The following is a 26725-nucleotide window of genomic DNA, read 5'->3' on the forward strand; positions in this document are numbered from 1 at the left end:
TTGGTGATTTTGAGTTCGATTGTCTATTTGGCCTTCTTCTTGAGTTCTGTTCAAATTTAGCCAGAAATGCCGACTTCGAGTTAGAAAATGAGGTTTTTCTCCGCAGAGCTTGTCTTCACATTCATTTCCACTGTCTTCGCTGCAGAAACTCCAGCTGGGCTCGGCAACCTGAGACTCAGGTAAAACTCAGGTTTACTCAGTAAAAACCTGAGTCAGGCTCTCAAAAAGCTAAAATGAAAAGACTTCTTTTTTGGAAAAGCCGCTACGCGACATTTTATTTAAGCTTTTTGAGAACCTGACTCAGGTTTTTTACTCAGGTTGCCGAGCCCTGAACTCCAGTAAGTGTTTCTTTTACCGACTTTCGCAAATTTCTAATCGCTGGATTCGAGGCTGAATCAAGGTTAAAAACTTCCTCAACGTGGCTGTGTTTTCAATTTTTGAAATTACACGGCTTTGAGCTTTTTTTCTTTTATTGACGACAAGGAGCCCTTTCCGCCGCTCGCTGCTAGCAAAAGCGGAAGGGCAATTACGGGAATGATTCAGGGCCTGTCATGCCAAGTATGTATTGCTGCCAGGTCGCCGGACGAATGCGCAGAGGGAGGAACCTTCCAATGTCCTCCAGGAAATGTTTAGGGCTAGAAAATATTAAGCTCGCCAAGTAGTGACGTGGAGACTTTCAAACTATAGTTCATTCTGCTTTATACTAATGCATAAGTTTTGCCGTAACAGAGCCCCGATCAAGAATTGTGAGTATTTGGCTCATCGGATTTTTCTCCGAACTTATCTGAGATAGGCCCTTAATGTCAACGGATTGAAATCCCTATGCCTAAGGGCCTTAGGATGATCCAAGAATAATTCCAATTTGGAAACTCCAGTCTTTGCAAATTGTATGATGAATGAGTAGCCTCTACGAAATTTTCTAAAAGTCTGGCTGAAGCTAAAATATTTTTTTTTAATTCAAGCTTGTTTGAATTTTGCAGCCCGAGAAGACATTTGCCGGACAGTATCAGAACTGCGCGAGGGCGGAGTGCCGGAAGTGACCAAAACTTGCTCAAGCAAAAAAGAGTGCTTCAGCATGAAAACGGCGAAGAAAAACGAATGCAATAGAAATTCGGATTCTTACTTTTGCATCGATTGCTGCGAGGAGCCAGGTTCTTTCATGGGAGACTTTGGCGCTTGAAATTATTGATTTTATTCAGCGTGCAATACTGGCGGCATTTATGAGCGACTTCCGATGGCAGTGCCGATTTCCATTGCTGGACCTTCAGGAAAGAGTTCCGGAAAATCTAGAATTTTTGATATTGCTCAAATCGAGCTAACAAAAGTTAGAAAACAAGCGGGTTCGAAATTATCATCTGAATAAATTCTTTCCTTGAACTCGATAAAAAGCTGAGCCTGAGCCATCGTCGGCTGGATCAATCAACAAATTGAATCTAGCACTGCTGCTGTATGCATACAACACTATTGCCAATGTAGTTGCACTTTCGATTTGAATAGAAACATTAAAGCTGACTCTGTTGCGTTTATTGAAAATCCAAGATGAACAAAAACCGAGTATATTCTGAGTCAGTCATAATCTATGATTCATAGACTATGAAGATTTTGGCAGGACGGTCCACTGGAGAATCGAGGCGTCCATGCCACCAGTCGAAAGAAGATGCTTGTCGTCTTGGGTGAACTCGACGGCCGTCACGTGGCTTGAATGACCGCTTTCCGAAGGATTGATCAACTTGACTTCGAAAAAAAAAGAAACGGAATGCCCCTAATTTTCCGGTTTTATATTCCTAAAAGAAGACCTCCGATTCAACTTATTGTCAACTTCATGCTGATAGAAAAAAATGCTAATTTAGGGACCTTTTTTGATGAAAATAAAACACGTTGAATCCGGGTCAAACCAAAAAAATTGATGTATTTTTAACTCCCCTACCCCTTTTTGCCTCACAAACCCTTTCCTGTACTCCCTGGAAGGAGCCTGAGCTTGTCTCGCCGGGTACTCGAAAAGTCTCACATGGCCAAAGTCATCAGCAGCGGCGAGAACGTTTCCCCGTTCGACCTGAACAAGAGGTTTTCATGATTTCGCTGCAGAATTGACGGAAATTGCGCAATTGTGAAATCTCTTCCCGCGGCTGATCCCGTAATGGAAACAGAGCCAGCGTCGCGGTGGAAGAATCCCTTCAGCTAATCCCCTGTTGCAAAATCAATAAAAACGCGCCCTTTGATGAAGACTGAAATTTCCGCCCCTCAAAGCATCTTTTGGGCCTCGAAATCCCAAAAAATAAACTAAAACGTGAAAAATGATAATTTGTTTGGCGTCAGCGCGAATTCAGTAGAGACTGAGACTCGTCAAACGTGCCCTGGGATGGGATGATCCGCTGTGATGCAAATTTTATTTTGAATTCGCAAATATGCAACAAATCAAGCGAGATCTCGTTTTCTGACGATTTAGATTTATCGCGACAGTAATAATGTTTTTAACATTTCGCAAATTACAGTTAAAATGTACTTACAGTGGTATGACTCATACCGTATGAGCGGTTTCCGCACCCCTACGATTTTGAAAAATTACACAGTAAATTTCTGAAAACTCCTTTTATTGTATTTTACCCTAATAGAAAATGGCGTGAGAAACTCATTACAGGAAACAGAAATCAAATATCATATCTGAGTCAAAAGATATGAATTTTTAAGGCGAAAAATAGGGGTGCGGAAACCGCTCACACCACTGTATACTCAAAACTGGACTCGTCATCCTGCGTAGAATCCCTGAGTAAGAGTGCGAAAGAGCTTGCTTGTAGCGGCTTTTAATACAAAGCCGCGGCTTTCGATTCAAACTCTTTCGTACCCTTACTCAAGTTTTCTACCTAGAGTCTAGGTCCTAGACTCAAAAGCCGAGCCGGACTCTAGAATATAAGCTTTAGAATTTGGTCTGTAAATTCCAAAAATAGGCGTTTTCTGACCTGGAGGTGGAATTGATATCAGTGCCGTCGGCTCCTTCTGGCCAGATTCCGATATTGTTGATTCCGATGGTGCAGTTCGAAGTCGACCAAGGCGTGTGTTTCATCGTCGACGGCTGCGTGATCTGTTTGCACGTTTCCACTGTCCACATCAATTGCTTGTTTGGTTATTTTTTCGATTCATGTTGAGATCTACTCGCCGCTTTTCGGCGGAAGCTAAGCCCAGCTCGGACGCCGTCGAGTTTCTACTCGAAATTGGTACTTTTACGCTTTGAACGTGCGCTTTCAAGATTTATTTTGAAATGGAACTCTTCCTACAAAGTTGTAAAAAAGGAAAAAACTAAATTTTAGAGATTGATATTTTGAGCTTCGAAATCTAAATTTTGAGGAGAAAAACCAACAAAAAGGAAATGAACTATGCTTTCTGGATTGCCAATCCAGGATTGGGTTTTGATTGGTTGAAATTGCGTAACCATTCCTCATAATCGCCCGAGTTGGAGCAGATATGCTTCGAGTCGTCCGACCAGTCGAGATGGCTGATAAAGCTATCGGCCTGGTTCACAAAATTGTTCGTTCCCTATGTTGTCAAAAGTCCTTATCGGAGAGCTTCTAATTTTCCCAGCCCGGTCAGTACAACAAGCCCGATTTCGATCGCGCGTTCATTCCAGCGCCGGCTAAATCCGCCCTTATCTCCTATTTTTCGTCATTTCCACACAGAGAAACTAGAATAATTTGTTTAAATTAAAGGCTTCTGTTTCCACTTCTGCTTCCGATATTGATGAAAAAAGGGCTCGGCAAGCATTGTTGAAAATCTGACTCAGAACAAGAATGAAAAGCCACTCGACTTAGTTTTTCTACACAGGTTGCCGAGTCCGGATTAAAAGAGACAAAAATTTTAGAATTGCTCAAAAATCTAGTCACGAAAAAACGACTAACGAACAGGTGAGTGTCCAGCGCAGCCAGTCATCCACAGCTTGGGAGGACTTTGATTTAAACGAGTTATAAACTGTTTATATGAGTAGGATGGGCATGTCGCCAGAATCTGTCAGATTTATGCTGATTTTGTTGATTGAGTTGCATAACTTCTAAATTTTACAGATTGACGAGTTCGATGTACCTTTGTACGGAAAAATTGGTTCTAAGAGGAGAGATAAAGACTTTAGAATGGCGGCTCAATTCGCAACAATTAAGAAAATCCGGCCTTATCGCAAAGGCTCTCGTCAGTTCCGCTCGTGGAATCAACTCCACAAGGAACTTTTTCGTGTCCAACAATCTCCGGCCAGGAGATCATTATTTAATTATTTGATCAAACTCAATCAGATCACCCAGGGGCTTCCTCAACCCCTTCTCATAATACTGTCACTGAGGGAGTACTCGCTGACTGCTGAAGAAACTTATTTTAGAACTTTTATAAAAATCCAAGATCAATAAAACTTCAGAAATTTCGACCGTAATAATCACCGCCGAGGGAATCTAAGGGAGGGTCTCCGGTTACTAATTTTCGTAAAAGAATCTGTGAAAGAGGGGGCAGGTGTTTTCGAACCCAATTATCGCGCATGATTAGGTGAGGTTCACGACTAGATTAAGGGCGTCTCCTGGCTGAGACTCTCAGTCAAAGACTGAAAATGCAAATTCCATCTCAACTCACGAGCCGTTCGCTTCAACGTGCTACAATTCAAAACGGGAGACAGCTGTTAAAACCGGATCCAGCGGCAAATGTCCGATCACGATTTTCTGCTCGGAGCCGTGGCCACATTAGCGGCTAATTAGGTGATGAGCTCTAACCACGCGGGGCCGACCGCTGGAGATGTTCAATCTCCTCTTTTTAACTTAAATTTTGGCGAAAACAATAATTGGATCCATTTTTGGTGAACCGCTCCTTGAATGGCCATGGAGACGGCCAGCGCGACGGAAGCCAGGCACACTTAATTTGATAAGCTTAGACCAATAGTCACCAATACTGGTCTCCTTACTGGTAAAGGTAGACGTTGTTGTCGTGTGAGCCCAGAGCCAAGTAGTTGCCATCTGGAGAAAATGAAGCTACAGAAATCGGCTCTTTCTTTCCGTCGGCGCCGCGTTGGAGGATTTCCCCGTTTTCTGAAAAAAATAAAATTAAAATTTTCAGCTAAAAAAACATTAACTGGAGGATCAGAAGCTAAATTCGGATTGCGATAGTCTATGACCGGAAAAAAGCCCGTGCCGCGCCCAAAGTTGAACGATTTAGAAGGTTTAGCGATATTTAGCCACAACGATCTGATAAATATGAAAAAATGGAACATAATTATCCTCCTGGCACGAGCGGCAAATCCGGCTCAAAACATGGGTGCCCATTCTTGTCCCCTGTGTAAGATACATAATCGCCGAGGTCCAAACTTCAAGGCCGAGATTTCAACATTACCGAGTTCTATGATTAGCCATTCGCCCTTCGTCGTTCCCACTGCGGCTATGTTCTCCGTCGGGTGCACTCCAGCGCAGCGGAAGGCCAAGTCTAAAAAGCAAAGCAATTTCAACTGCGAAAAAGTGAGGCGGATCGGGCAATTACGCAAGCACACGTTGATCTGATTACCGGTTCATGCCTAATCCCCTTTTCTTCGCCGCCCTTTCACAAGTTTACGTAACACACGAGTTTGACGATTCCTAACAGGTAAACAGCAATTTCCACTTACTGTATACTTTCGTCCACACGGGCTTGTGGTAGTCCAAGTCCCACAGCACTACTCGCCCGTCAAAACACGCTTTTTGGGTTGAAAAAATGATACATTTTTAATTATGGTTTTCTCTTGACAGTTTTTGAACCCTTTTGCCTGTAAGAAACTGACTGTTCTTGGTTTTGGAAGTGGCAAGTCCCCAAAGCGAGTCAAAATGTCCCTAATAAAACCGATAAATGCGACAGTGATGAACTGGTCCGTGATTCGGCGTAAAATCGAGAAGCCGCTAACCTGCATAATTGTCGAATATTCTTCTTCGAAATTCATCTTCATGATCGAGTTCTTGGTAGTTCCCACGTAGATAGTCCCTGAAAACCAATTCAAATTCGAGCAATCGAGAAATTGAACTTGCCATTGCGGCCAAGGACAACACAGCGGCAGCCACCGACGTAGTCTAAAATATTATCCGTCAAAATAAAAAAAATCAAAAAAAAGAGAAAAACCTGGAAGTGATGTTTCGTCAAGAACTTCGCCTTCCGGACTCGTGGCCACGATTCTTCCGTCTTTGCCCCCGCCGGTTATGATGTCGCCTTCAGGGTCGATTTCAATCGAAAAGATTCCGCCTAAATTTGTTGAGATTCTTATTTTCAAACAAACAGATGAGCTTTTAACCGATATTTTCGGCAAACATCGGAAATCAAATGAAAATTCGGGCAACACTGGTAATGTCGCCGAATGTCGCTGAATGTCGCCGAATGTCGCAAAAAATGCTATTTTTTGAACAAAAACACGAAAATGGCGACATTCGGCGACATTTGGGGACATAACCAGGGGAAAATCCGTGAAGTACCTTGGTGAACATTTGAAATGCAGAAATTCGTCTGGTTTCCACTCCATCCGACGACAGCTCCGTTCGAGTCGCCAGTTAGTAAATCTCCAGAGGGCTAAAACGATTTACCAAAAGTTTAATTCGAAAAACGTACAGTATAAACTGCGGAAGTGACAAACTTCGGCTTCTCGACGTTGCCAAAGACGCCAGATTTTTTGGCGATTTTTTCTTTTTCGAAGGAGACGAAAATCACGTGGTTGCGGCCATAAACGACCAGACGCTTCGCTTTGCCCGGATGTGGCGTCACTCCCAAGATTTGGTCCTTGGTGATTTTTCCTTCTTGGAGCTAAATAAACAAGTGAATAGAAATTGACAATGGTCCTTGCCTTCTCGGGCGGCGACGCTTCGTCTTCGGAAATCGCCCAAATTCGGAGAACATGATCACTGCTGTCGTCAGTCGCAAACAAGTGTGCGCCCAGATCGGCTCGTGAAAACGCCAAAGAAACCACTTGTTTATCTGTTTCCAGGGATACTACCTTTTTGACTATTTTTTTTGGAAAATAATCAAATTCCGACGAAAAACGCACACCTAATATTTCTTTTTCAGTGCTCTCAATTCTTAAATGCGGCCTCAGAAACCTGTGTAGAAAACCTATGTCAGGGTCTGAATGGAAAGCCTCGTAGCGGCTTTTTCAAAATACAAAGCCATAAAGATTCTAAAAATCCGCAAAACGGCTTTTCATTCACCTAACTCTTTCAGACCCCTGACTCAGGCTTTCTTCGGAGGTTGCCGAGTCGAGCCTTAATAATTCTACCCGAAAAAGAAAGAGATTTGGCAGCTGGGAAGAAATTAATGGAGCCGCCTTGTGAGATGAAAAATTTCATGCGCGGTTGAATGCGATCTTCGGGTGCTTAGAGAGCGCGAATTTCAATAAAAATCCGCTTATTGCACATTTCGGCGCAAGAAATTACGAGTGGGATAATATTAAAGCTCACGTACAAGGGCACGGAGAAAACTGTGATAACTTAAACTGATAACTCGATAAAAATGGGCTTTTCTCACGTTTGAAAACGGTGATATTTTTGCGAAATCAAAAATAACCAAAGAAAAAACAAATTTTGTAAGGTTGTCTATCCCTGGCGAAAGCATCGTTTATAACGTGAAAGGTCTCGAGAGTGTTGTAGTTCCAGAGGCGAATGTGTGGCGGTCGCGTGACACCGTTGCCGTTGCCCGCACATTGACCTGAAAAGAGGACGTTCCAAGTAGCGCTTTTTCCGTAGTTCTGGCGAAAAACTGCGATCGTCTGACTTACCAGTGGCGACAAGGCATCGCGAAGGGTCTGGATGCAAGGCAAGGCATTTGATGTCGTCGGTGTGTTCCAGATAGTGCCGCTGGTACTTATATTCAGATTTCAACTTATTATCAAAAGAGAGACCCCTAAATTTAGGGCCGTAATAGTTTCTTAGTCGAAAATTTAGTTTTTTAAAACAGCTTATTCCAAAAACCCTGACTATTAAAGAAACGCAAATCTGCGCATCAAAAAGGCTTGGACTCGGCAACCTGTGTAGAAAACCTGAGTTAGGGTTCTTAAAGAGTTAAATGAAAAGTCGCGTTTTAACCCTTACTCAGGTTTTCTTCTCAGATTGCCGAGCTCAGAAATAGGCCTTTTCTCGTCTGAGAATCTCGTCGCAATAGAATGTGTTTATCTTTTGAAATCTTCCCTGCTTGGTTGGGCACAAAATAACTGCCACCGCCGCTGTAAAATAAATCAGCTCGTCCGAGTCTTCGTTTGACTGCGCCGGGTTTCCTCCCTTCGCCGAAACAACACGCCGCGAAAGAGAAAGGAGGAATCCGTTCCTTGGGAAGGAGAAAAATATTGTTACGGCAGTCTTTGCCACGGTACCCGTAAACCCAGGATAAGTCCAACGTTGTTTCTGGAAGGCGGCTCGCTCCTTTTCAAGAGTTTAGCGAACGCGCCCATTCGAGAAATCATAATTTCAGTGGCGAAGCGGTTTTAACGGACTCAACCAATTAAATATTGAAGTTCATTTTTGGATTACCAATAAGATTGCTGTATTTGGCCTACCAGCCAATCAAAACGCTTATTCATAAAATCACTTCCTGAAATTGGTTTAACCCGTTTTAACTGGGAATTTTCTAGATTTTCATTCTAGATTTTAATTCTAGATTTTTTGTGCTAGAATCTTGATTCAATTTCGGGGAATATCGGAGAAGTCCTGTTTCCAGCTAAAGATGCTTATTTTCGTGATGAAGGGCTATTTATTCTTATTCTTGCAAATGATGATTTAAAAAGTGCAGCTCAATTTGAGAATGCAAGAGAGTGGTAGAAATTTCAACTGGAAAAGTCGCGCCTCTTGAATTTGCGTCCCCACTAATGCTCCATTTTACGTAAAGCGATTATCCACCGAAAGTGTTGAAGAGTCTTTAGCGCTGGAAAACGCGTTTTCTCGAAACAGAACGCTCGATCTGAAATTTCTGATTCTCGCCCGGTTTTTGTTTTCTGAAGGCGACGATTCCCCGCGAGAATGAAAATCCGGCTCATCCGGCTCAGTGGGCAGCCAACTTTGGATCAGGAATCAGTTTCCTGGAGATTATGAGCGCTGACGATGGACAGAATCATCAATAAAAATTCAAAAGTCAAAAATCGCAAATTACATTTCTGAGAGTAACTTTAGATCAGGCCTATTTGTTTCGACTTGCGTGGCGGGCTAGGGCTAATTTTGATAAACTCGTCCCTTTTGGATCGTAATCCTCGGGCACATGGTGCACGATCGGTCGCCCTCGGAGGAAGAACCGAAGCGTCTTATCCGCCTCGTTATATTGAAACTGCTTCGCTCTGAATTTTTTGTTAATATTTAAATCAAGATAATGGTTTTAGGGAAGAAAACATTACTCTACGCTCTGCAGCCCCTGTCTAAAACTTCAGTCATTTTCTTTTTTTTTCACCCGAAATGGATTGCTCGCGAATCTTACTTTTTATTCGAGTTTTTCGGCGGCATGTTTCAGCTAAGTTGATTTGAAGACGGTTAAGCTTGCTCTCTTTTCTATCTCTCGTGGGAGAAGACTGACTGACGATGCAAAAAAGCTCGAGCAGCGATTGAGCATCATCAATAATGAGTGCCGGCGCCAGACACCAGCTGGTCTTTTTGTCATTTTCCGAGCATCATTACGAATGCATCGCGCCGGAACGAAATGAACATCCTTTGCCTCCTCCTCTTCAGGGAAAATCACTGAGCGAACAAGGACATAAGTGCTTTTTGGTTTTTTATCGCTTTTGGCTACGTCTTGCTTTTGGTGCGAACCTCTTCAGCACCTTTGATAACACGCACTTCTCATTACCACTCTTTCATTCTCACCCATTCGGAATGGGCCATTCCGGAGTCAACGAAAATCTCAAGATTGCTCAAACTGCAAAAACGTAATAAGGAATATGACAAACGATTGAGACAACCTTGTTCTTATGCGTACTACGGCGTACCTAAGGTCACCTTAGGCTAAGGTTTTGGTAAACCCGACCTAACCTGACCGAGTCGGTTCCGATTCTAGATTCGATGATCCTAAGCATTCACAAGGTTGTCAAGAAGCAGAATAATATTCCGTGAATACTGTTCTCAAGAATCACCAAGAAATTTGGAAATGATAGAACTGAAGCCTGTGTTTATCCTTTTTCTCGTTTTGAACATGTTGTTCCACGACATAACTCTGTTTTTGGATTAGCAGCAGTGCTAGCTGGGCTACTCGCGCCAAAAATAAAATAAATCCGATTATGAAAACACTCCTATTACATTTTACACCGACGTACAAAATAGAGGCGACAAAAACTGCTTTGATTGTGACGTGGTCGGACATGATTTCGAAATCAGGCCATTTATTGCAGTAGATTAACGAGCAAAAACTACAGGAATAAGGAGTGAACTGTGATTTGCAGGACGCCCGATTCGGCGGCTTCTAAATTCTGGTGAACATCTTGTGGTCGATAGTTTTTGTTCGCCGTGAAATTTGCTGTCTTTCGATGAGTCTGATTTAGCGCCAAAACCATCACTGCGGCCGGATAATTATATACAGACTTTTATATTAATCAATTGAACTTTCGAAAATTTGAATATTTACAATTTCAATTTTTCTTCTCTCCTCCTAAGAAACAATTTTAGCTGTTTCACTTTGACTCTCTTTTTGTTTCTCTTCTCGGCCAGAATCTGGGGCATTTTCCCGCACAAATTTACCAATATCAGCATTTTTCTTCTGAATCTCGGTTTCCATATTCGCTTTTTGATTTTGAACCCGTTCGATCAATTTATCTTTTGTTTCTAACAAGAGTTGCTCAGTACTCTCGTGCTTTCCATGTCTTCTTTTAGCAGCGAAGTGCCTGAAGATTTGCCGTTCCCATTTTCCCTTTTTCGGTACATTTTTCAGTTCCCCGATTTCTTTCATTACCTTATCCTTTTCATCGTTAATTGAAACAACTTTCTCTTCTAGTGCCATACATGTTACATGTATCTTAGTAGGAACTAGACTCTCTGTTTCTTCGATACTTGAATCGACATCATTTTTACAGATGTAGTTGAAGAAGATATTTAAGATTCCTTCTTGAGAAAAAATGAGAGATTTCGGAAAGTGAAATTTTTATTAACTTAAATCTAAGTTTGTTGACTTTTATCCTTATTTCGTATTTTAAAATGACACTGGAAAAGAGACCAATATCTTATTGCAGATATGGAAGAGGAATAAGAATCTTCGAAATTCTCAGAAGAACCAGAGTTTGCGCAAATCGTCAGATCAGCAAAAGGTATGCTTGGTGCACGGAGTCCGCTGACGCTGATGTTGATGGTGCTGCGCCTGGCTTTGGTGGCACCTCTCGCGCGGCACCGTGGCGGCGCGGCGCTAGCGAGCGCTATTATAAAACCTGCACTGATAGGAGAATGATCAATTCTGACTTTGGACGCATCGCCGAGTTACACAACGGGGTCGACACGCACAAAACCCGCAGTCCTTACTTTTTGAAGGTAGTTTTTCTTGCTTCGAGAGAAAGAGAGTCTAACGAGTTCTTCAGAAATAAAAAGACAAAAACGCTGATACAAGCGCCAAGGACGAAAGCAAAACATTTTAACTCAAAGATGAAGCTCCTACAGATTCTCGCCCTCGGAGTCTCCTCCATGGAGCTCCCACGGGTCAGCAGCCTGAACAAGAGATCAACCGAAGACGGTAAGAAAACATCCCCCAAAACGAGATGACTTTGAGTAATGATTTCAGTGCTCAAACATTTGCCCCGCATGATACGAGATACTCGTGATTATGATGACGAAGACGACGATCCAGCTTTTGAACTTCGCGGCGAATCGCCAATGATGACAGAGGAACAAATTCAGGCTTCTGAAGAATTGTACAACTCCTACATCGCTGATCCCAACATCCAGAACACTCCATTCAAGGTGAGTCATTGAAACTGGAATCTCTCGTTTTTCAAAAAATATTACTAAAAACTAACAGAGGAAACTCCCGTTGATTCTCCCTTAAAAATCTTTATCTAGCCAATGGACTCGTTCGTCTCAGAAATTTTCGACAACAAGCGAGACGATCCCGTCGCCCTTCCAGAAGAAATCGGCCTCCGAGCTGATCGATCCTCTCAGGAATTCAAGCGATTCCTCGACCGAAACCCCTCTGGTCTCGCCAAGATCAGCCTTCCACCAAACCTTCTCTCTGATCTCTACGATCCAGTCTACGAAGAAGGACCTCTGCTCTGCAAAAAGGTGAGAAACGCGATTCCAATCATTTTTGACGATTCTTTCAGTCGAGATCCGCTTCCGAGCGCGGAATCGGCGCCGGTGAACAGCCAATCCACATCAAACCAATCGGCTGCTGCCCAAATCACGAAGATGGAAAGCCATTCGGCCCCGGAAAAGCCTGTTGCTGCGGACACGTCTACAATACCACCAGCCACTTCTGCTGCGACGAGTCCGCCGGCCAGTGCACCGACGGCAGCTGGCACATTTACGAAAACACGGAACAGAACAAGCGAAAGTGCTGGAAGTCGCAGACCTGCGTCACCGAGCCCACCACCAACATCGTCGAGCTCAGCTGCACCAACAGCGTCTACCACGGCTCCACTTGCGACTTCACCTGCCCCACTGGTGAGTTTTTCTTTGTTTGACAGGCGCGCGCCGCCGTGTTTGGATTTTCGCAGTTATTAGCTTCACGCCCTTGAATTTGATTTGCAACACCTCGGCCCTTCCTCTCTGACTAGACTTTTTTTCTAATCATTCTTCTAGGATTCGATCTTGCCGGTATCGACCAGGCCTCTTGCGATCCGAAGACTGGCGACTGGACCAACATTTTCGGCCAAACAGTCGAAGAAACTCCCTGCTGCAAGCGAAAGTGCGACACCAAAGATCCCAACTACAAGCTCGACTTCTTCATTATTCTCGATCAGTCCTCTTCGATCGGCGACGAGAATTTCCAGAAAATGAAGAATTTCGTTATCAACCTGTTGATGCAGTCGAATCTCGGCCAGCATGGTGTCCGAGTTGGCTTGATCACTTACAACCGACGGCCAACTCTTCGATTCCACATGAACGAAATGGAAAACCACCAACAAGCCATCAACGCTGTCGATTCGATCGTTTACGAAGGTGAGTAGACTTCCCAAACTGACTTATTTTTGAAACACTTTCACAAGGACGAGGAACGAACACCGGCGCCGCCATCAAGTGGGTTGTCGAGAACGCCTTCCGCCCCGAGTTTGGTGATCGACCAGAAGTCCCCAACAAGGTTACCCTACTTTCCTCCGATTTCCCCTTCAACCTGCTTCTAGGTTCTCCTTATTACCGACGGTCGAGCCCGAGATCCACCAGTGCTCAAGGTCCAGTCCGGCCGCCTCCAGGAGCAGTCGACCGTCTACGCCCTCGGCATCGGCAAGCAGATCGACTACGTCGAACTCAACCGAATCGCCTCAGATCCCTCCGAGCGACACGTCCTCTACGTCGACAACTTCAGCTTCCTCGAGCGAGCCTTCCAAAAGCCCACTTTGTCTAGCATTTTCTGCGACGAAGTCTGCCTCAAATAATTTCCCGGCCTCTTTTTTCGCTCGTCACAGACTTTCTTCAAATCGAACCTTCGCGGTTTGAACCACGAAAACCCTTATTATTTAAAAATTAATTGAAATTCTCATTTTCGGAAGCCTCGAGGGGCCACTCCGCGTTATAGCGCTGATTGCGAATGGGGTTGAAGCGTTTTTACGTTTTGATTTTTACAACGTTCCGTGAACGAAAAAGGTCCAAAAGTTGGAGGCTAAGACCTCGTCCAGAAATGTGGGACCCAAAGGGGGTGGCCTCGGCCAGGTCAAACTTTTTGCTCGGTCCAAAGTCGAACTTTTCGAAAGCGACATTTCGACGTAACCCTACTCACCGGCTTTTCCACGCTTTAGGCGTTCAGTTCTTGTTCTAGAATTTTCGGTAAAAACTTTTTCCCTCCTTTCGGGTTAGGCTATCGTAACTCTGTAAATAACCAGTTTAACTTTCGTTGCAGTACTCTAAAATGCTCAAAACTGTCAATTTTAAACTCGCAATTTTTCTCGCAACTTTTCGCGTATCGAAAGAAGACACCACTAGATATTCTTAGATACAGTAGCTACAGTAATGTTATGTACAGCTTGCAAACTACCAAACTTGCCATTTCAATTTTCTTGCGTGGAAAAATTTCCGCCAAGAAATCGTCGTGTGGACCGATAAGGACCAACGATCAGAAGCCTTCAAAAGGGATGAAAACGCCCTTATTTCCGCTGAGCCCAAACGATTGAAGAAATGATGCTCCAGCCGTCGCTCAAAGTGCCACGAGACTTTGAAATAAAATTTTTCGCTTTTGAGGGAAGGATCAAAGCGAATCTGTAAATACGAAAATCACGCGAAAGAAAATCTTGTGCAAATCCAAGATTTTCTTTTACCCATTGTGCTATAAAATAAACCTTGCTTTACGAAACCAAATTATTCTTTTCAAAAATTATTTTTACGAGCAAAAACTCGCCATTGAAAGCGCCGCCCTCGCAAAGCGCCTATTCTATCGATCCTTTTGGGACGCTCGGCGGGCTCAATCGTTTTCTCGCAAAAAAAACAAAAGAATTTTTCAAATAAAAAAATGTAAAGAGATCTAGAAATGGCAAAATCAAGCGAGCTTGACAGGAGATCGGTTATTTTCTGGACTTGGGTTCTGTTTCTCGTCTCGATTCTGTACTTTTTGTTCGCAGGGGGAGCACTCGGCTACAATGCTTGGTGGCTGGATGAGTACAGGCAAGTTTGATAAATTGAAAGTGTTACTTCAGAAAATTTTAAATTCTGGTCGTCTTTGAGGACTTTGCCTGTTTATAGTGCAGTCATCATTTCAATTTTGATGAAATTCGTTAGCTAAGAAATCTCTCACAACCTTTTCAGATTTTCGGTGGATAAAGAGCTGCCAATCGTGGAAATTGTGTATTTTTGCACGTCCGTGTGCAATTTCGCGCTCAGCATCGTCGGAATTATTGTCGTCGTTCACCTAATGCTCAAGCGCAAGTCCAGAATTACGCTGCAAGCGTATGGGCTCGTTGTTAGCGTGGCATTGGTAATTTCCGTCGTTTTATCCTCCGCGATGGTCATTCTGGACAATGTCGCAAGTACGTTTTCCCGATTATTTGTCTCTTTAAAAAGATGCTTTTCAGAAGTTTTGGCGCGGATCGAGGGAATCGCCCACCAAAACCCCGAAAACTACTTTGTCAAGTCCCCGTCCGAGCAGTTCTTTTACACAATCGTCATTCTGCCGCTCGGACACGCGCTTTTCTTTTCTGTCATTTCCGGGCTAGCGCTGGGACTCAACACAAGAATTCATAAAATAAAGAAGATCGAAATACTTGAGAAGCAGCTTCACCTTCCATTTTAAAAAGGATTCTGTAAATAAACATTTAATATTCCGACAAAACAACTCAACAGTGTTTTCCTTTTTGAGACAATTTAATTTCATTTTTGGATGCAGAAAGTTCGCGTCACTGACCATGTCGAACTTGACAAAACGGACAAGCGCGAGTGGGTTAATGCTTTTTAGGAAAGTTGGCCTGTCGGATTTGCCCCGCCGGAAGCAGAAAAAGCGTCTTATGCTCGAAGTGAACTCTTCTGTCGCAGAGCCGTATGTGAACTTCTTGGCTATTTTTCGAGGAAAGTGCTGGCTCAGATGCTCGAATCTTCGAAAAGGCACGCAAAGCGCCTTGTTCAAAAAAGACTTCAAATTTTAAGGCTATTATCATGCGACTTTGAGCGCTGGAATCTTATTTAAAATACGTCAGCCTGGAATAAAATCATCAAAGTGACTAGAATTTCGATGCAATCATGAAGAAACACATCTATAAAATATTTTCCGTTTTCTTCCCTCTAATTTTTTTTGATCTAGATTCGCGCCCAAATTGCCTCGAAATGCTGAAAATAATGAAATTTTAATTTCACAATTTGAAATTTAATTATTTTTGCAAAACCTGCGTTCTTTGCAGGTTCGAAAAAATATTCATTTTCACACAAATTGTATTCTTCCTTGATGTCCAATTCAGCTGATTCGGCTTTTTTAACAAGGTCTGAAAACATTTTCGAAAAAAACCTTTGCGTTATTTTTAGACAACAATCAAATTTGTTTCTTTGTTAATTTATTTGCAAGGGATGCTGTAAAAGTAGATTCTAAGAGTTGTTTCTTCTATTTTCTTGCCTCGACGGATGGTAGATTCCAGTCTTTGTCCGTTTGAGGTGGACAAAGTAGGAGAGCACCAGAATGACGATGAACAGGACAACAATGAGGATAATGAGGAAAATGAGGATCCCGTCGGTTTTCTTGGCGCAGCTTCTTCCCGGCTTCTCGGCGTTCTGAAATTGATGTTCGAAAGTGAAATGGCGATGGATGATCTTACCTGATCTTCGAAACCTTCGTTGCAAGTGCAAACGACATTTCCTCCTTCAGTGGCGCAGGAAGCATCGGCTGAGCAGTCATTGAGGAAAGTATTCTCGCAGAGATTGGCGTTCGCATTGTCCATGTATTGGACCACGTCGGTGAAGGGTTCGATGTTTTCAGTGACTGCGAGTTTCTCGTCGCTTTCGATGATGAATTTACACTAGAATTGTTTTTGATAGATTTGCTAGGAAAATGCCGTTTACCTGAATGACGGATTTCAAAGTGTCGCCACTGGTGTCACTTCTAGAATCGCAGTTGACATCTTGATCGTCGCCGAGTCGATCGCTGATCGTCTTTTCCAGCTCTTTCAACTCATCTTCTGTCACTTCGCCCTCTTTCTCGTAAACGGAAACAGCAGGAAGCTTCGTTTTCGTAATGACACTGGGAGTCACCGCGGGAGAAAGAGACACAGGAGTTTCAGTAGTAGTTGGCGCAAGTGTGGTAGGAATGTCGATTACTTTGCCTTCTTCGTACATTTCTGGCTCAATCGTGAGAGAATCTGCGACGAGCTCGGTTGAGAACTTGTCGGCGATGATTTCTCGACCGGCGGACTCGAGCTCCCCTGGAATAAGTCGGACGCCAGGCTGGCCAGAGAACTTGAAGATGATGTTCTGTTCATCGGTTGTGGCTTGGCGGCGTTTTCGGTTGCCTTTTGAAGGTTAATTTAATTATTTATGAAGTTATTTTTAAAGTCTGGAAAGCCAGGTTCGAAGAAACAGAAAAGATATTTATCTTGAGAGTCTCAAGGGCTGTTGATTTCGAGTCCTTTCAAATTACTCGCGACTTTTTTCCGGGTAACCCGCAAGTTTTTACGCGTTTTTACGCTTTACAATAACTACTCGTGCTGCCTTATAATACATGTAGGTGAAAATATTTTTGTGAAATTAATTGACACCTAAATGACTTTTTTAGTCGCGGGTAAATCGCAAAGAAAAAAATTGAAAAAAAAGCTCATTTTCAAATTTTGTGGCGCTTAGAAATATTTCGAGAAATTTTAACCTTTTCCTGAGTTGACAATTGTCAACCGTTCTCCTTCATTATTTATATATTCTAAGTAATAAATCGAAACAGCGAATCCTCTCGAATTCATCTCGACTAGCAGTCCATTGACAGTCGCGTTGACGCCTTCTCCGTTGAGAATTTCGTTGGCGCCGGCGACTTTTCCAGTGAATTTTCGTCCTAGTTGAGTTCTAAAGTCTTTGATGCCCTCTACGCCGATGAAGTTTTCGTTGACGCGCGCGGCGCTCTCCGAATAGTCGAACTCGGCAAAGATGGCGAGGTAGATTTGATTGCTGCTGCGGGCGGCGTTGTAGTCCAAAGTCCATCCCTTTGGAAGGCGCTCCATGACTTGGGTAGCTTCGACTGGAGTCGTTTTCCAGTCTTCGAGGACTGCGAGGGCTGTTTCGTTTGAAACATCGACGTAGAGCAGAGAAAGCCAAGGCTTGGGAAGAAGCAGGTCTCCACCGGGAATGATAACTTTGGCATCACTGGTTCCCAACTCTTCGTTGATGATTTTTTCCAAATCACGGGGCGTCGCAGCTGTATTGCGGCTCGTTTCAAAGTCGAACTCGATCGTGTTGTTTTCTTCGTTTCTTTTGAACTGCGGAATCTTGTCGAATTCGTTGGCGAACTCTTCCGTGCGCAAACGCTCGTCTACTGCTTCCAAGCCTAGCGGAGACGTTGCGCTGCTCTTGAACTGTCGCGAGGTAGATAACTGTGGATTTCGTAACAATGCGCCATCGAGTGGCTCGTTGTTGATTCCGTCGAGTCCTTGCTCGAGCGCGCGCTGAAGATCCGTCGATGTTTTCTCGCTTTGCGGGTTTTGGACAAAGGCGAAGTGGCCAAGAGCGCTGGAGGAGTTGGTCGGTTGGAAATAATCAACGCGCAGGGAAGTCACATCGTTTTCTAGCGGCTTGAACATCTGCCGAATCGCTTCTTCGAAGGGGCCGAATTTGCCGCGGTAAAGATCGCTGATCACTTGTGGCTCCAAATTGTGCACTTCGACGGTACCAGTAAAGGTCTTTTCAGTCGGCTCGACAGGAGTAACTACTGCGCCGAGAGTTTGCTGAAGCTGGATCCAGCCGAAAGGATAGACTTTGATGCCGTCGGTGGGAATGCTAAAGTCGTTTTGAGAGATTCTCGCGACAATGCTGTTTGCGGTGTTTTGTGTTCTGAAGAAGTCCTCGAAATGAGCAGGAGTAGCTGCTTCGTCGCCCAGTCCCGTTCGAGCGACGTAGCCAGGTGGGAGAGTGATCTTGAGCCAGACTTCTTTGACTGGATTTTCTTGGTTTTCGTCAGTAGGAGGGGAGAAATCGACTAGTTCGAGGATTCCGTCCATGCTGGTCACGCGCAGTTTCCGGTCGAGTTTGGAGCCGAGCTCGGTCAAAATTTGCTGAGTGTAGGGAATGTCCGGCGAGACGTAATCAGACGGAGAGGTGAGCTCGTAATCAGTGTAGACGACCTGGACGGCGAGCTGGCGCTGGATCGAGTTGGAGATTTCGAGACTGTCGATGACGATTTCGACGTCGTCGCCGACCATTTCAAAGTTGTCCCGAAGCGCTTGTTTGGCATTGTCGACGACTTCCGAAACGTTCAAACTGTCGCTCAGCCGCATCGTCATTTGAGGATAAATAGTCGACTCGTTGAGTTGAGCTCCAGCGGCAAAGTCGACGAAATCGAGGCTGACGCGGGCGGAGGAGGGGAGAATGTTGTCGACCTTCTTCATGAGGTCATTTTCGACGTCCTTGAATGCTTCGGATTGGTCTTCCAGGAGAAGGCGCTCGAGAGCGACCTTGTCTTTTTTAGCGATAAGCGGCGATTTAGCATTTAACCGAGCGAGGTAGGAGACGAACACGGGAGCAGCTAGAAATATTGTGAGCGGGGGTTCTGGGGAAAGAGTGTTAAAAAATAATGGTGTTAAAAATTAGTAAAAAGATCATGCGAAGTAAAATTTTGAAAGAAAATTTTGTGAAAATGAAATTTGAAATGATGAATTTTGGAATTTCGATTTTCGATTTTGATGGTTTAATTTTTGGTTTTTATTAGTACCAGTAGTAACAATCGGAATCTCAGTCTCGGCTGTTGTAATAGCGACTGGATCGGTTGTTGTTTGACCAGGCGTTGTTAGTAGTATGCCCTCGTCGGGCTCGGTGGCAAATGGCACGGCTGAATTTTCATCTCAACCATGCTAACACGGCGTTTTTCAAGACACCGATTAACTACCTATTTTTCTAGTCACCGTTTGACAGGTGGTTCTACTGTTTTGTCACACTGTGTCTACTTTATTTGGTATTTTGAGGCATTCCGTTATCAAAATCATATTTTAGTTGGCATAAATTATGAATCATAATTTATAAAGATGTAAATAATTATAATTATATGAACCGCGAAAATATGAGTTTTTCTTCTTTGAAATCAAGGAAGAAAATTTTTGAAAATATTTTCAGCGAAATCACCAGAATCGTCACCCAGAAAAGCAGAAGCGAGGAAGAAAAGAGTATTTTAAAAAATCATTCTCAGTTTCTTATTTTTTTGGCGAGCTCGAACGGCAGAACCGATCGTGGCATACCTTCGGTAGTCTCGAAAAATATAAAACCATCGGTCGTGGGCAAAAGATCGATGGCTTTTGTGGTACGAGTTAAAGGATCATCTGTTGGAGTAAAGGCTAATTGAAGAATCGTTTAATTTTTGGACATTTTTGAGCAGAATTTGGTCGTCCGAAAAGTCCGCTCGTTTTTGTACAGAAAAGACACACCTTTTATTTTTCAAAAAAAATGTAGAAATCCCCATTTTTTGTTGAAATTCGGAAATGATTATTCATAAATGCTCATGGATACAATGAGATTTTTATGAAGCAGCGAAAAAATAGTTCACGAATTTCAAAAACAAGGGTTGCTCAATTTCGATAGGAATTTGCTCTATCTACTTTTTAAAAGCTAAGCTCAGCAGCTAACAAAAGCCAGTCTCCAAGACTGTCTACCAGACTGGTCGACAAATCTGGAAGAAGGCCTTTTGGACTAAAATCGCTGAGCTTCTATAAAAGCGGATTTTAAAGCTAAATACCCGTAGAAGGAACGAAGCCGAGCAACATTTCTGTTGTCGTCTCGTTTCCAATAAAAAATGTCGAAGAAGTGGTTGTAGGAAGAGTGGAAGAAATTGTAAATAAGAGATCTGTAATGAAATGAATTCATGCAGTTCTGACATGCAAGTTTTAAAAAATAAATGAATGATTCTTGGAAATCCAAGAGGCATTCGCTTCCTACCTGTTGTTCCCGGCGCAGTGGTGGTCGAATCGACGGGCTTCGTCGGCGCTGGATCCACCAAAATAGCAGTTGGACGGATTGGTGGTGGTGGTGGAGGAGGCGGTGGCGGAGGCAAGAATCTGAAGATCGAAAATAAAGGAGTGCTAGTTTGGTATTTTGAGAACCGTCGTGGTGGTTTCTTCCCCTCGTCCGGCTTGGCAGGCTTGACCACATCGAAAGTGACGCGTGGTGGCGCTGGTGGTGGAGGCATTGGCGGTGGCGGCGGCGGGCGGAGCTTCTTTTTCTTCGGAGCGGTGGTTGCATCCACGGGCGCTATTTGGAAATCAAATGAAAAAGAAAAAGATGCAAAGAAATTGAAATTATATTTTTTCAGTTTTTGGTTCATTTTTTAAGTTAGTGAAAAGGGGTTGAATTTTTCAAAAAGTTGAAAAATGCGTTCACTGCATGCACTTACAAGCGGTAGTAGCTACTGGTTCAAGCGTGGGTTTAGTTTTGGCATCCAAAAGTACTCTTTCGAGTCTAGGCGGCAACATGGGCGGGCTCATTGGTGGCGGAGGCGGGAGCATCGTCGCTATTGTTCCAGTCGTCGAGTCGATGATCGAGGCCATGGTGGTGATCACGCGCGTGAACTCGGTCATTTCTTCGGCGAATGTGGAAAGGGTCGGGAAAGAGGGAGGGAAGAACGATTCAGTCGTGAAGGCGAAAGTGTCGACGATCGGCTCAGTCGTCAGCTCGATGAAGGGCTCAGGAGTGGTGATGAATTCGGGCATTCCTTGAGTCGTCGCAATAACCACGTCTTCTGCACAGGCATTTATCTCCTCGATTATCCTTCCGGCCACGTCTAATTGAGGTCTGTCGCCGTTGCCGATGTTGATCGCGATCATTTCTACCTCCGGCTCGACCATTCGCGGCATGAGAGCGCGGATTTGCGAGGGAGGGACTGTATCAGAATGAAGAATGTACAGCTTCAAGCCGCGCATGTTAGAAACTGCTCTTCGGCCAAGCGCGCGAATTCCGTCGGCGATTTCGATTTCGTCCGAGCGGGATGATGACGTCATCACGATGATGACGACCATTGTTGCGTCAGATCGGAAGTCGTTTTCCATGTCGGACGAAATGTATTTCAAGCCCTTGTCGACCGAGTGACCACGGAGCGATCGCTTGACGACTTCGAAGTCGATTCTCTCCAGCAAACCCTCTCGATCTGCATACCCATTGAAGCCGATTATCTGCTCGGAGATGGGAGCCCGGGCGAAAGGAACGACAGCGACTCGAGCAGCATCAGGGTGGAGGACGATCTTTTGGAGAAATTCTTCATGAACTTTTTGATTGGCTGGAGGCGAACGGAGTTAGAATTCTGGGTCAGAAGAACGACATCGTATTTTTGGCATGCGTCGTAATTTTGAACTGGTTCTGTTGGGAGAAAGAAAGCAGGCTCAGTTGGTGGGAAGAGAATGCTTGGCTCGGTTTGGAAGAAACTGGGGTCAGGGAAAGGATCTTCTGTTGCGAATCCAGGAAAGACGAAAGCGTCCGTCGTGAAGCTTGGAAAGGGACCAAGAGTTGTTTCGGGTTCGATGTTGACCGCTAGAAAAAAATAAACAAGGAGAAGAGGGAGGCTTTTCCGCTGCTTTTTAGGAAAGAAAGATTTCCTACTATCGCAGATTTATTCAAAACTTACGGTCCCTACTGATCACAACAGAACTTGATGTCGTTGTTGCTACAGTACTACTTGTCGTTGTTTGGGGCTGGGTGGTCAGTGCTAATTTTAAAAGTTTAAGACATTATAAAAATGAATTTTTAGCGAAGCAAAGCGAGTAAGGAAGAGACATTAAATTTTTTTCCAGCTTTTGATTTGTTGTATCGATAATAACGAAAAAACTGGGTTTGATTACTATTTAGTAATTACGCGTGCGAATTTGGTTTTGAAAATGGAAAAATTGAAGCAGCATTTTTGAATTCTCGGTCTTCCGAATAATTGGATGGAGAAGCAGACTTACGTGGTGGTGACCAAATTCGCGAGGCAAAAGAAGACTTGTACTGGTCGGTCAAAGTGTTGAGGACGGAAAAGACTTGAATTCGATAATCTTTGTTCGACGAAAAGAGCTCTCTTTGTCTACTCAGATTGAGGCGGTACTCTTGTCGGTTCCCAGATCGTTGTTGGGGTTGAACAACGTCGCTGAAAACAGCTGCGAAGCCGTCCGAAGCGTCCGCGGGGAAGAATTGGACCTCGTAGTAGTCGACGTATCCTTCAGAATCGATCCAGGAAATTACCAAATCCTCCATGTTTTCATTCGAAACGATCAAGTCGCTGACGGGCGCTGGCTTCGTCACGATTCTCAGCTCTCCAGGGCCAGGAACCGGTGGTCCGATTATTCCTTCCTCGTCAAGGGCCGAGACTTGGACGTAATATTCCGTCGACGGCTCCAAAGTTTGCATGTTGAAGTTGGTGATGACCGAGCCATCTTCCGCGCGACGAACTGGGAAGGAAAACTCCGACTGAGAAACTATCTCTTCATCCCCATCTCCGGGCTTTCCGCGAAGTTGGAAATACTCGAGCTTGTAAGTTGCAGCTTCGATTTCCGGCGTCCAGGCGAGAGTGGCAGAGTTTTCCGTTGTTTTGATGATTTTTGGATCGCGGATGAGAAGCGGCTCCGTTTTGATCTGCGTCTTCGATCTTGAAATCATGGTTCGTCCGTTGAAAGCTTGGACGACGACGTCGTACTCGTGGTTGTTCTTCAATCCGTTGATTAGCGCTCGAGGCTCCGTGATCTTTGTCAAGTTTTGGACGATTTGATTGTCGAGCAGAATCTGGACTCGGAAGAACTCGGCTTCTCCGCCGTCCCAAACCAGCTCGGCCGAAGTTTTTCCAATGTGCAAAAGTTCGATTCCTTCGATCGCTTTGTCCTCCACTTCGAAATTGAACTCGACGGGAGAACTGTCAGATCCACCACTTCTCGCGACGAGAGAGCCGCTGAAGCCTTGCCCAATGGAAAGCGGAATTTGAATTTCATGTCTCGTATCAGTTTCGCTCGCCTCAACGGGCTCGTTGAAGATGACCTCGCCAGTTTCGTCGTTTTCGATGACGATGTTGTATTCTTCTGTTCGACCGGGGCCGGGAGAAATGTAAAAAATTACCTTCTCCTCGGCGGGCACGGGCGAGACCTTGACCTTTGGCACCGAAGGTTCTAGTGGAAAAAATAAATAAAGGAATTTGAATTTTTTAAAGGAAAAAATTCATCGCACCGGGTTCAAGCAGTACTGCCACTTTTAGTCGACCAAAAACTGAGAAAAGAAAAAAGAGGTGAAAGAAGAAGTTGGGTCATTTTGGAAGAGGTTTTCGGACTGATCTGCAAGTTGAAAAAATTTCCGAGTTTTATCATTTCAATAGCCCTAAAGTGTCTTTCTTCCCCTTGCCCCGGACGATGCTCACTTAGATAAGGAAGTTCATTTGCAAATAAGAACACATCTCAAGTTTCGCGGTCAAAAAGTGTTCTAGCGCTAGTTCTTGCTTTGGCTGCAAATGAGCTATCTTTGCTTTTACAACTGCCGACCATAAGTAGAAATGATAATTTTTGAGAACTCGTTGGATTTATCTTTACTCGCGGTTAAAATTCAAGTTTATTATTTTTTCACCAGGCAGTCGTGGCGAGGACTAAATATGACTCGTCGTTGAAAATTGCTACAGCTTGAATAAATAAGAAAAAATATGTTTTGCATCAATCGCCTCCCACGCCCAGATATGGAGATTTTTGAAGGATAGCCCTGTATAAACTGTACATTGTTTTAGATAAGGATAAATAAGGAAGCCATCATGAATCATGATTCGGGATATTTCTAAACGTTTATCCTGTTAACAAGGGGATGGTCTATGTAAGATAATTTTGGTATTGCGATTGAAAGCGAATAAAAATTCGATTTTACTTTTTTTAAACCTGATTGGCCTACCGACCTAAAGCGGAACTCTGATTGATTGAAGATTTCGGCATTTATGGCGATTCTTGTGGCCACCCTGTTATTCCTAGTAAAAAGTTTTCAAATCAATAAAACTTATTGATCTTTGAAAAAACAGAGCAATATTTTCTTCCTGATATGAAAAATGGTTGAATACTTTTAAAGAAAAATTGTCCAAAATCAAAAAGAAAGAATGGCTCCTAGTTTAAAAAATAGCGGATTCCAAATACCAACTTTCCCAAGCTCAAAATACTTGTTTTTCTTTCGCAGTAAATTGAATCTACACCTGCAGAGTAACAACAAGCGATTTGTGTTAAACTCATATTTTCGAATGGTGTTGCCGCCGAAAACTATCATTCTTTTTGCCGGACGTTTAATAATATCAATTAAGGCGGAATGCGCCGGCCTAAATGTCAGGTGGCCTTGTGGCTGCAGCCAAAGAATTGAATAATCGACAATTGATGTTTTCGCATAAACACATTTTATTCAAGTGTCTTCGCTTCAAATGTCTATTTTTAATTGCTAGACTATTTTTGAGCTCAATTTTTCTTAAGAAAATTGATTATTTTAAAGCCACGCCTTTTTTGTTACACTTACTTCGGTCCAACCCAACTAATAGTATTTAGGTGATCTTAAAATGAGTTACTTCTGTAGAAATCGCGAAAAAACTCGAAGAAACAGTTCTACTCAGCGATTTTTTTCCTTCAGTAATTGGCATGTAAAACCCGAGGAAAAAATCACCTCGCGGTTTGAATCACCGGTGCGGAGATTGAGTAAACCTGCGAAATTGACCGTGACCTGGTGGTTCGTTTTTTGCCTTCTCGAAATCTGAACTCTTTGGCAAGGAAAAATTCATTTGACAAAAAGGGCGGCGCTCTACTTTGAAAACGAAGCAGGTGGAAATTCTTCAATTTTTCAATTTCCAAAAGAGACGGGCAAAAATTCATAAAACGTCTGGGCGCTGATTCGAATTTTGAATTGACTGGTCACGTGCTTTTTAGAGTAGAGGGGTAGATTGACGAATTTGCCCCATTTTAAGGATCCCCCGTCGACCTTGACGGAATTTTCAAACAGCGATTTCTACACTTTAACTCTAAGAAGACCAGATTTGAGTGTAAAACATAGTTTGCTTGGGGATACCCTTAAGTTTTCACACTCGAAATGCGGAACTAAGATTTCAAACAGCGATTTCATGCCTTATACCCTTAATATTCTTTCAAAAAAAAGTCCTTACAGCTGACAAAATTAAGCGTAAAATCAACTTTTCGAAAATTCACAATTTTTGGCAAAAATTCAAAATATAAAAAAAGGCTCGAGTGTTGGAGACATTAATCCTTAAATTTAACGCGCTGGATGATGAAGTGTTTAGCCGGGCGGAGACACTCGGAAATTTTTATTTGTGACAGAACGTTTACTCCGGCCAAGAGCGCGAAATTCCCAATTTTCAATTTTCTGAAATATTTTTCGCGTTTTTTTCGAATTGCGAAGTTCGCTGTTGAGTGGCGAAGTACTCGACGGTTTGAGGAGGTGTTGAATTTTACGAATACTTGAATAAAAGAGGGCTTCAATTTCCAACTTGACGCCCGCCTTCTGTATAATCTCGTTCGCGCCTTTCCGCGAAATGAGTTTTTTGAGTTTTGTAGCGCTTTTTTCTTCTAAATTCGAACATCGATTTCTCCCCTTACACCCTTAAGTTTCCAGGTGATTTTCGTATCGAAATGTAGCACAAAAAAGCTCTAGTGCAAAAAATGGTTATCTTGAGGATACCCTTAAGATTCACCTTCAAATTAATGAATGAATATTTCAAACTTGAAAACAGTACAAAAAACCTTCCAAAAAGCCCACTTTTCCTCTAAAAAATTACCTATTTGTGCAAAAGCGGAGGCCAAAAGCGCAAGTTTCAAAAACAGCATGCTCTCTTTATAAATTACTGTACTATTCTCTGATTTATGAACATATGAATTTCATTGGGTTTTTCGATTGAAGTAAAACTGCACTGGGAAAAAGAGGACTACATTATTTGAGATATTAGCACATTTTCTTTTGTTGACTTCGAAAACGAGAATCGACCGGTTGAAAAGCGATCGGTGCGTGATCGCGCGTTT

The 26725-nt window shown here is 43.4% G+C and overlaps 6 protein-coding genes across 7 annotated transcripts; 2 read left to right on the forward strand and 4 right to left on the reverse strand.

Annotated features, from left to right (window-relative positions):
• Positions 1-1562: 1562 nt before the first annotated feature.
• Positions 1563-8542, reverse strand: LOC145711740 (echinoderm microtubule-associated protein-like 1). The gene is made up of 19 exons (XM_081789430.1): positions 8533-8542; positions 8292-8384; positions 8178-8212; positions 7745-7847; positions 7546-7674; positions 6836-7020; positions 6586-6777; positions 6453-6546; positions 6106-6225; positions 6015-6056; positions 5621-5689; positions 5353-5442; positions 4928-5051; positions 4797-4878; positions 3435-3531; positions 2958-3114; positions 2525-2546; positions 1928-2053; positions 1563-1762 (listed from the first exon to the last, which is right to left on the reverse strand). The coding sequence occupies exons 1-19, from the start codon at positions 8540-8542 to the stop codon at positions 1592-1594; spliced, it is 1941 nt and encodes a 646-aa protein (XP_081645556.1). The 3' UTR covers positions 1563-1591.
• A 2844-nt stretch (positions 8543-11386) lies between these two features.
• Positions 11387-14429, forward strand: LOC145695684 (uncharacterized). The gene is made up of 8 exons (XM_081772686.1): positions 11387-11456; positions 11504-11655; positions 11704-11882; positions 11982-12200; positions 12242-12581; positions 12720-13079; positions 13127-13218; positions 13262-14429. The coding sequence occupies exons 2-8, from the start codon at positions 11568-11570 to the stop codon at positions 13511-13513; spliced, it is 1530 nt and encodes a 509-aa protein (XP_081628812.1). The 5' UTR covers positions 11387-11456; positions 11504-11567; the 3' UTR covers positions 13514-14429.
• Positions 14430-14526: 97 nt separating this feature from the next.
• Positions 14527-15384, forward strand: LOC145711118 (uncharacterized). The gene is made up of 3 exons (XM_081788847.1): positions 14527-14732; positions 14874-15094; positions 15140-15384. Exons 1-3 carry the CDS (start codon positions 14599-14601, stop codon positions 15355-15357), a joined length of 573 nt encoding a protein of 190 aa, XP_081644973.1. The 5' UTR covers positions 14527-14598; the 3' UTR covers positions 15358-15384.
• A 707-nt stretch (positions 15385-16091) lies between these two features.
• On the reverse strand, positions 16092-17062 carry LOC145707719 (uncharacterized). Its single transcript, XM_081785288.1, has 3 exons — positions 16611-17062; positions 16367-16567; positions 16092-16322 (listed from the first exon to the last, which is right to left on the reverse strand). The coding sequence occupies exons 1-3, from the start codon at positions 16881-16883 to the stop codon at positions 16140-16142; spliced, it is 657 nt and encodes a 218-aa protein (XP_081641414.1). The 5' UTR covers positions 16884-17062; the 3' UTR covers positions 16092-16139.
• A 339-nt stretch (positions 17063-17401) lies between these two features.
• On the reverse strand, positions 17402-21907 carry LOC145711741 (uncharacterized). The gene is made up of 7 exons (XM_081789431.1): positions 21124-21907; positions 20834-20981; positions 20670-20788; positions 20470-20577; positions 19976-20071; positions 19456-19572; positions 17402-19269 (listed from the first exon to the last, which is right to left on the reverse strand). The coding sequence occupies exons 1-7, from the start codon at positions 21773-21775 to the stop codon at positions 17402-17404; spliced, it is 3108 nt and encodes a 1035-aa protein (XP_081645557.1). The 5' UTR covers positions 21776-21907.
• On the reverse strand, positions 21895-26672 carry LOC145699783 (uncharacterized). 2 transcript variants are annotated; one of them, XM_081777046.1, is made up of 4 exons: positions 26485-26672; positions 22667-23854; positions 22348-22428; positions 21895-22253 (listed from the first exon to the last, which is right to left on the reverse strand). In XM_081777046.1, the coding sequence occupies exons 1-4, from the start codon at positions 26531-26533 to the stop codon at positions 21895-21897; spliced, it is 1677 nt and encodes a 558-aa protein (XP_081633172.1). In that variant the 5' UTR covers positions 26534-26672. The 2 variants fall into 2 exon arrangements, with proteins under 2 accessions (XP_081633172.1, XP_081633180.1); XM_081777054.1 differs by lacking the exon at positions 22348-22428.
• Positions 26673-26725: the final 53 nt, after the last annotated feature.

The sequence above is a fragment of the Oikopleura dioica genome, chromosome 1 (genome assembly GCF_907165135.1).
Source record: "Oikopleura dioica chromosome 1, OKI2018_I68_1.0, whole genome shotgun sequence".
NCBI lineage: Eukaryota > Metazoa > Chordata > Appendicularia > Copelata > Oikopleuridae > Oikopleura > Oikopleura dioica.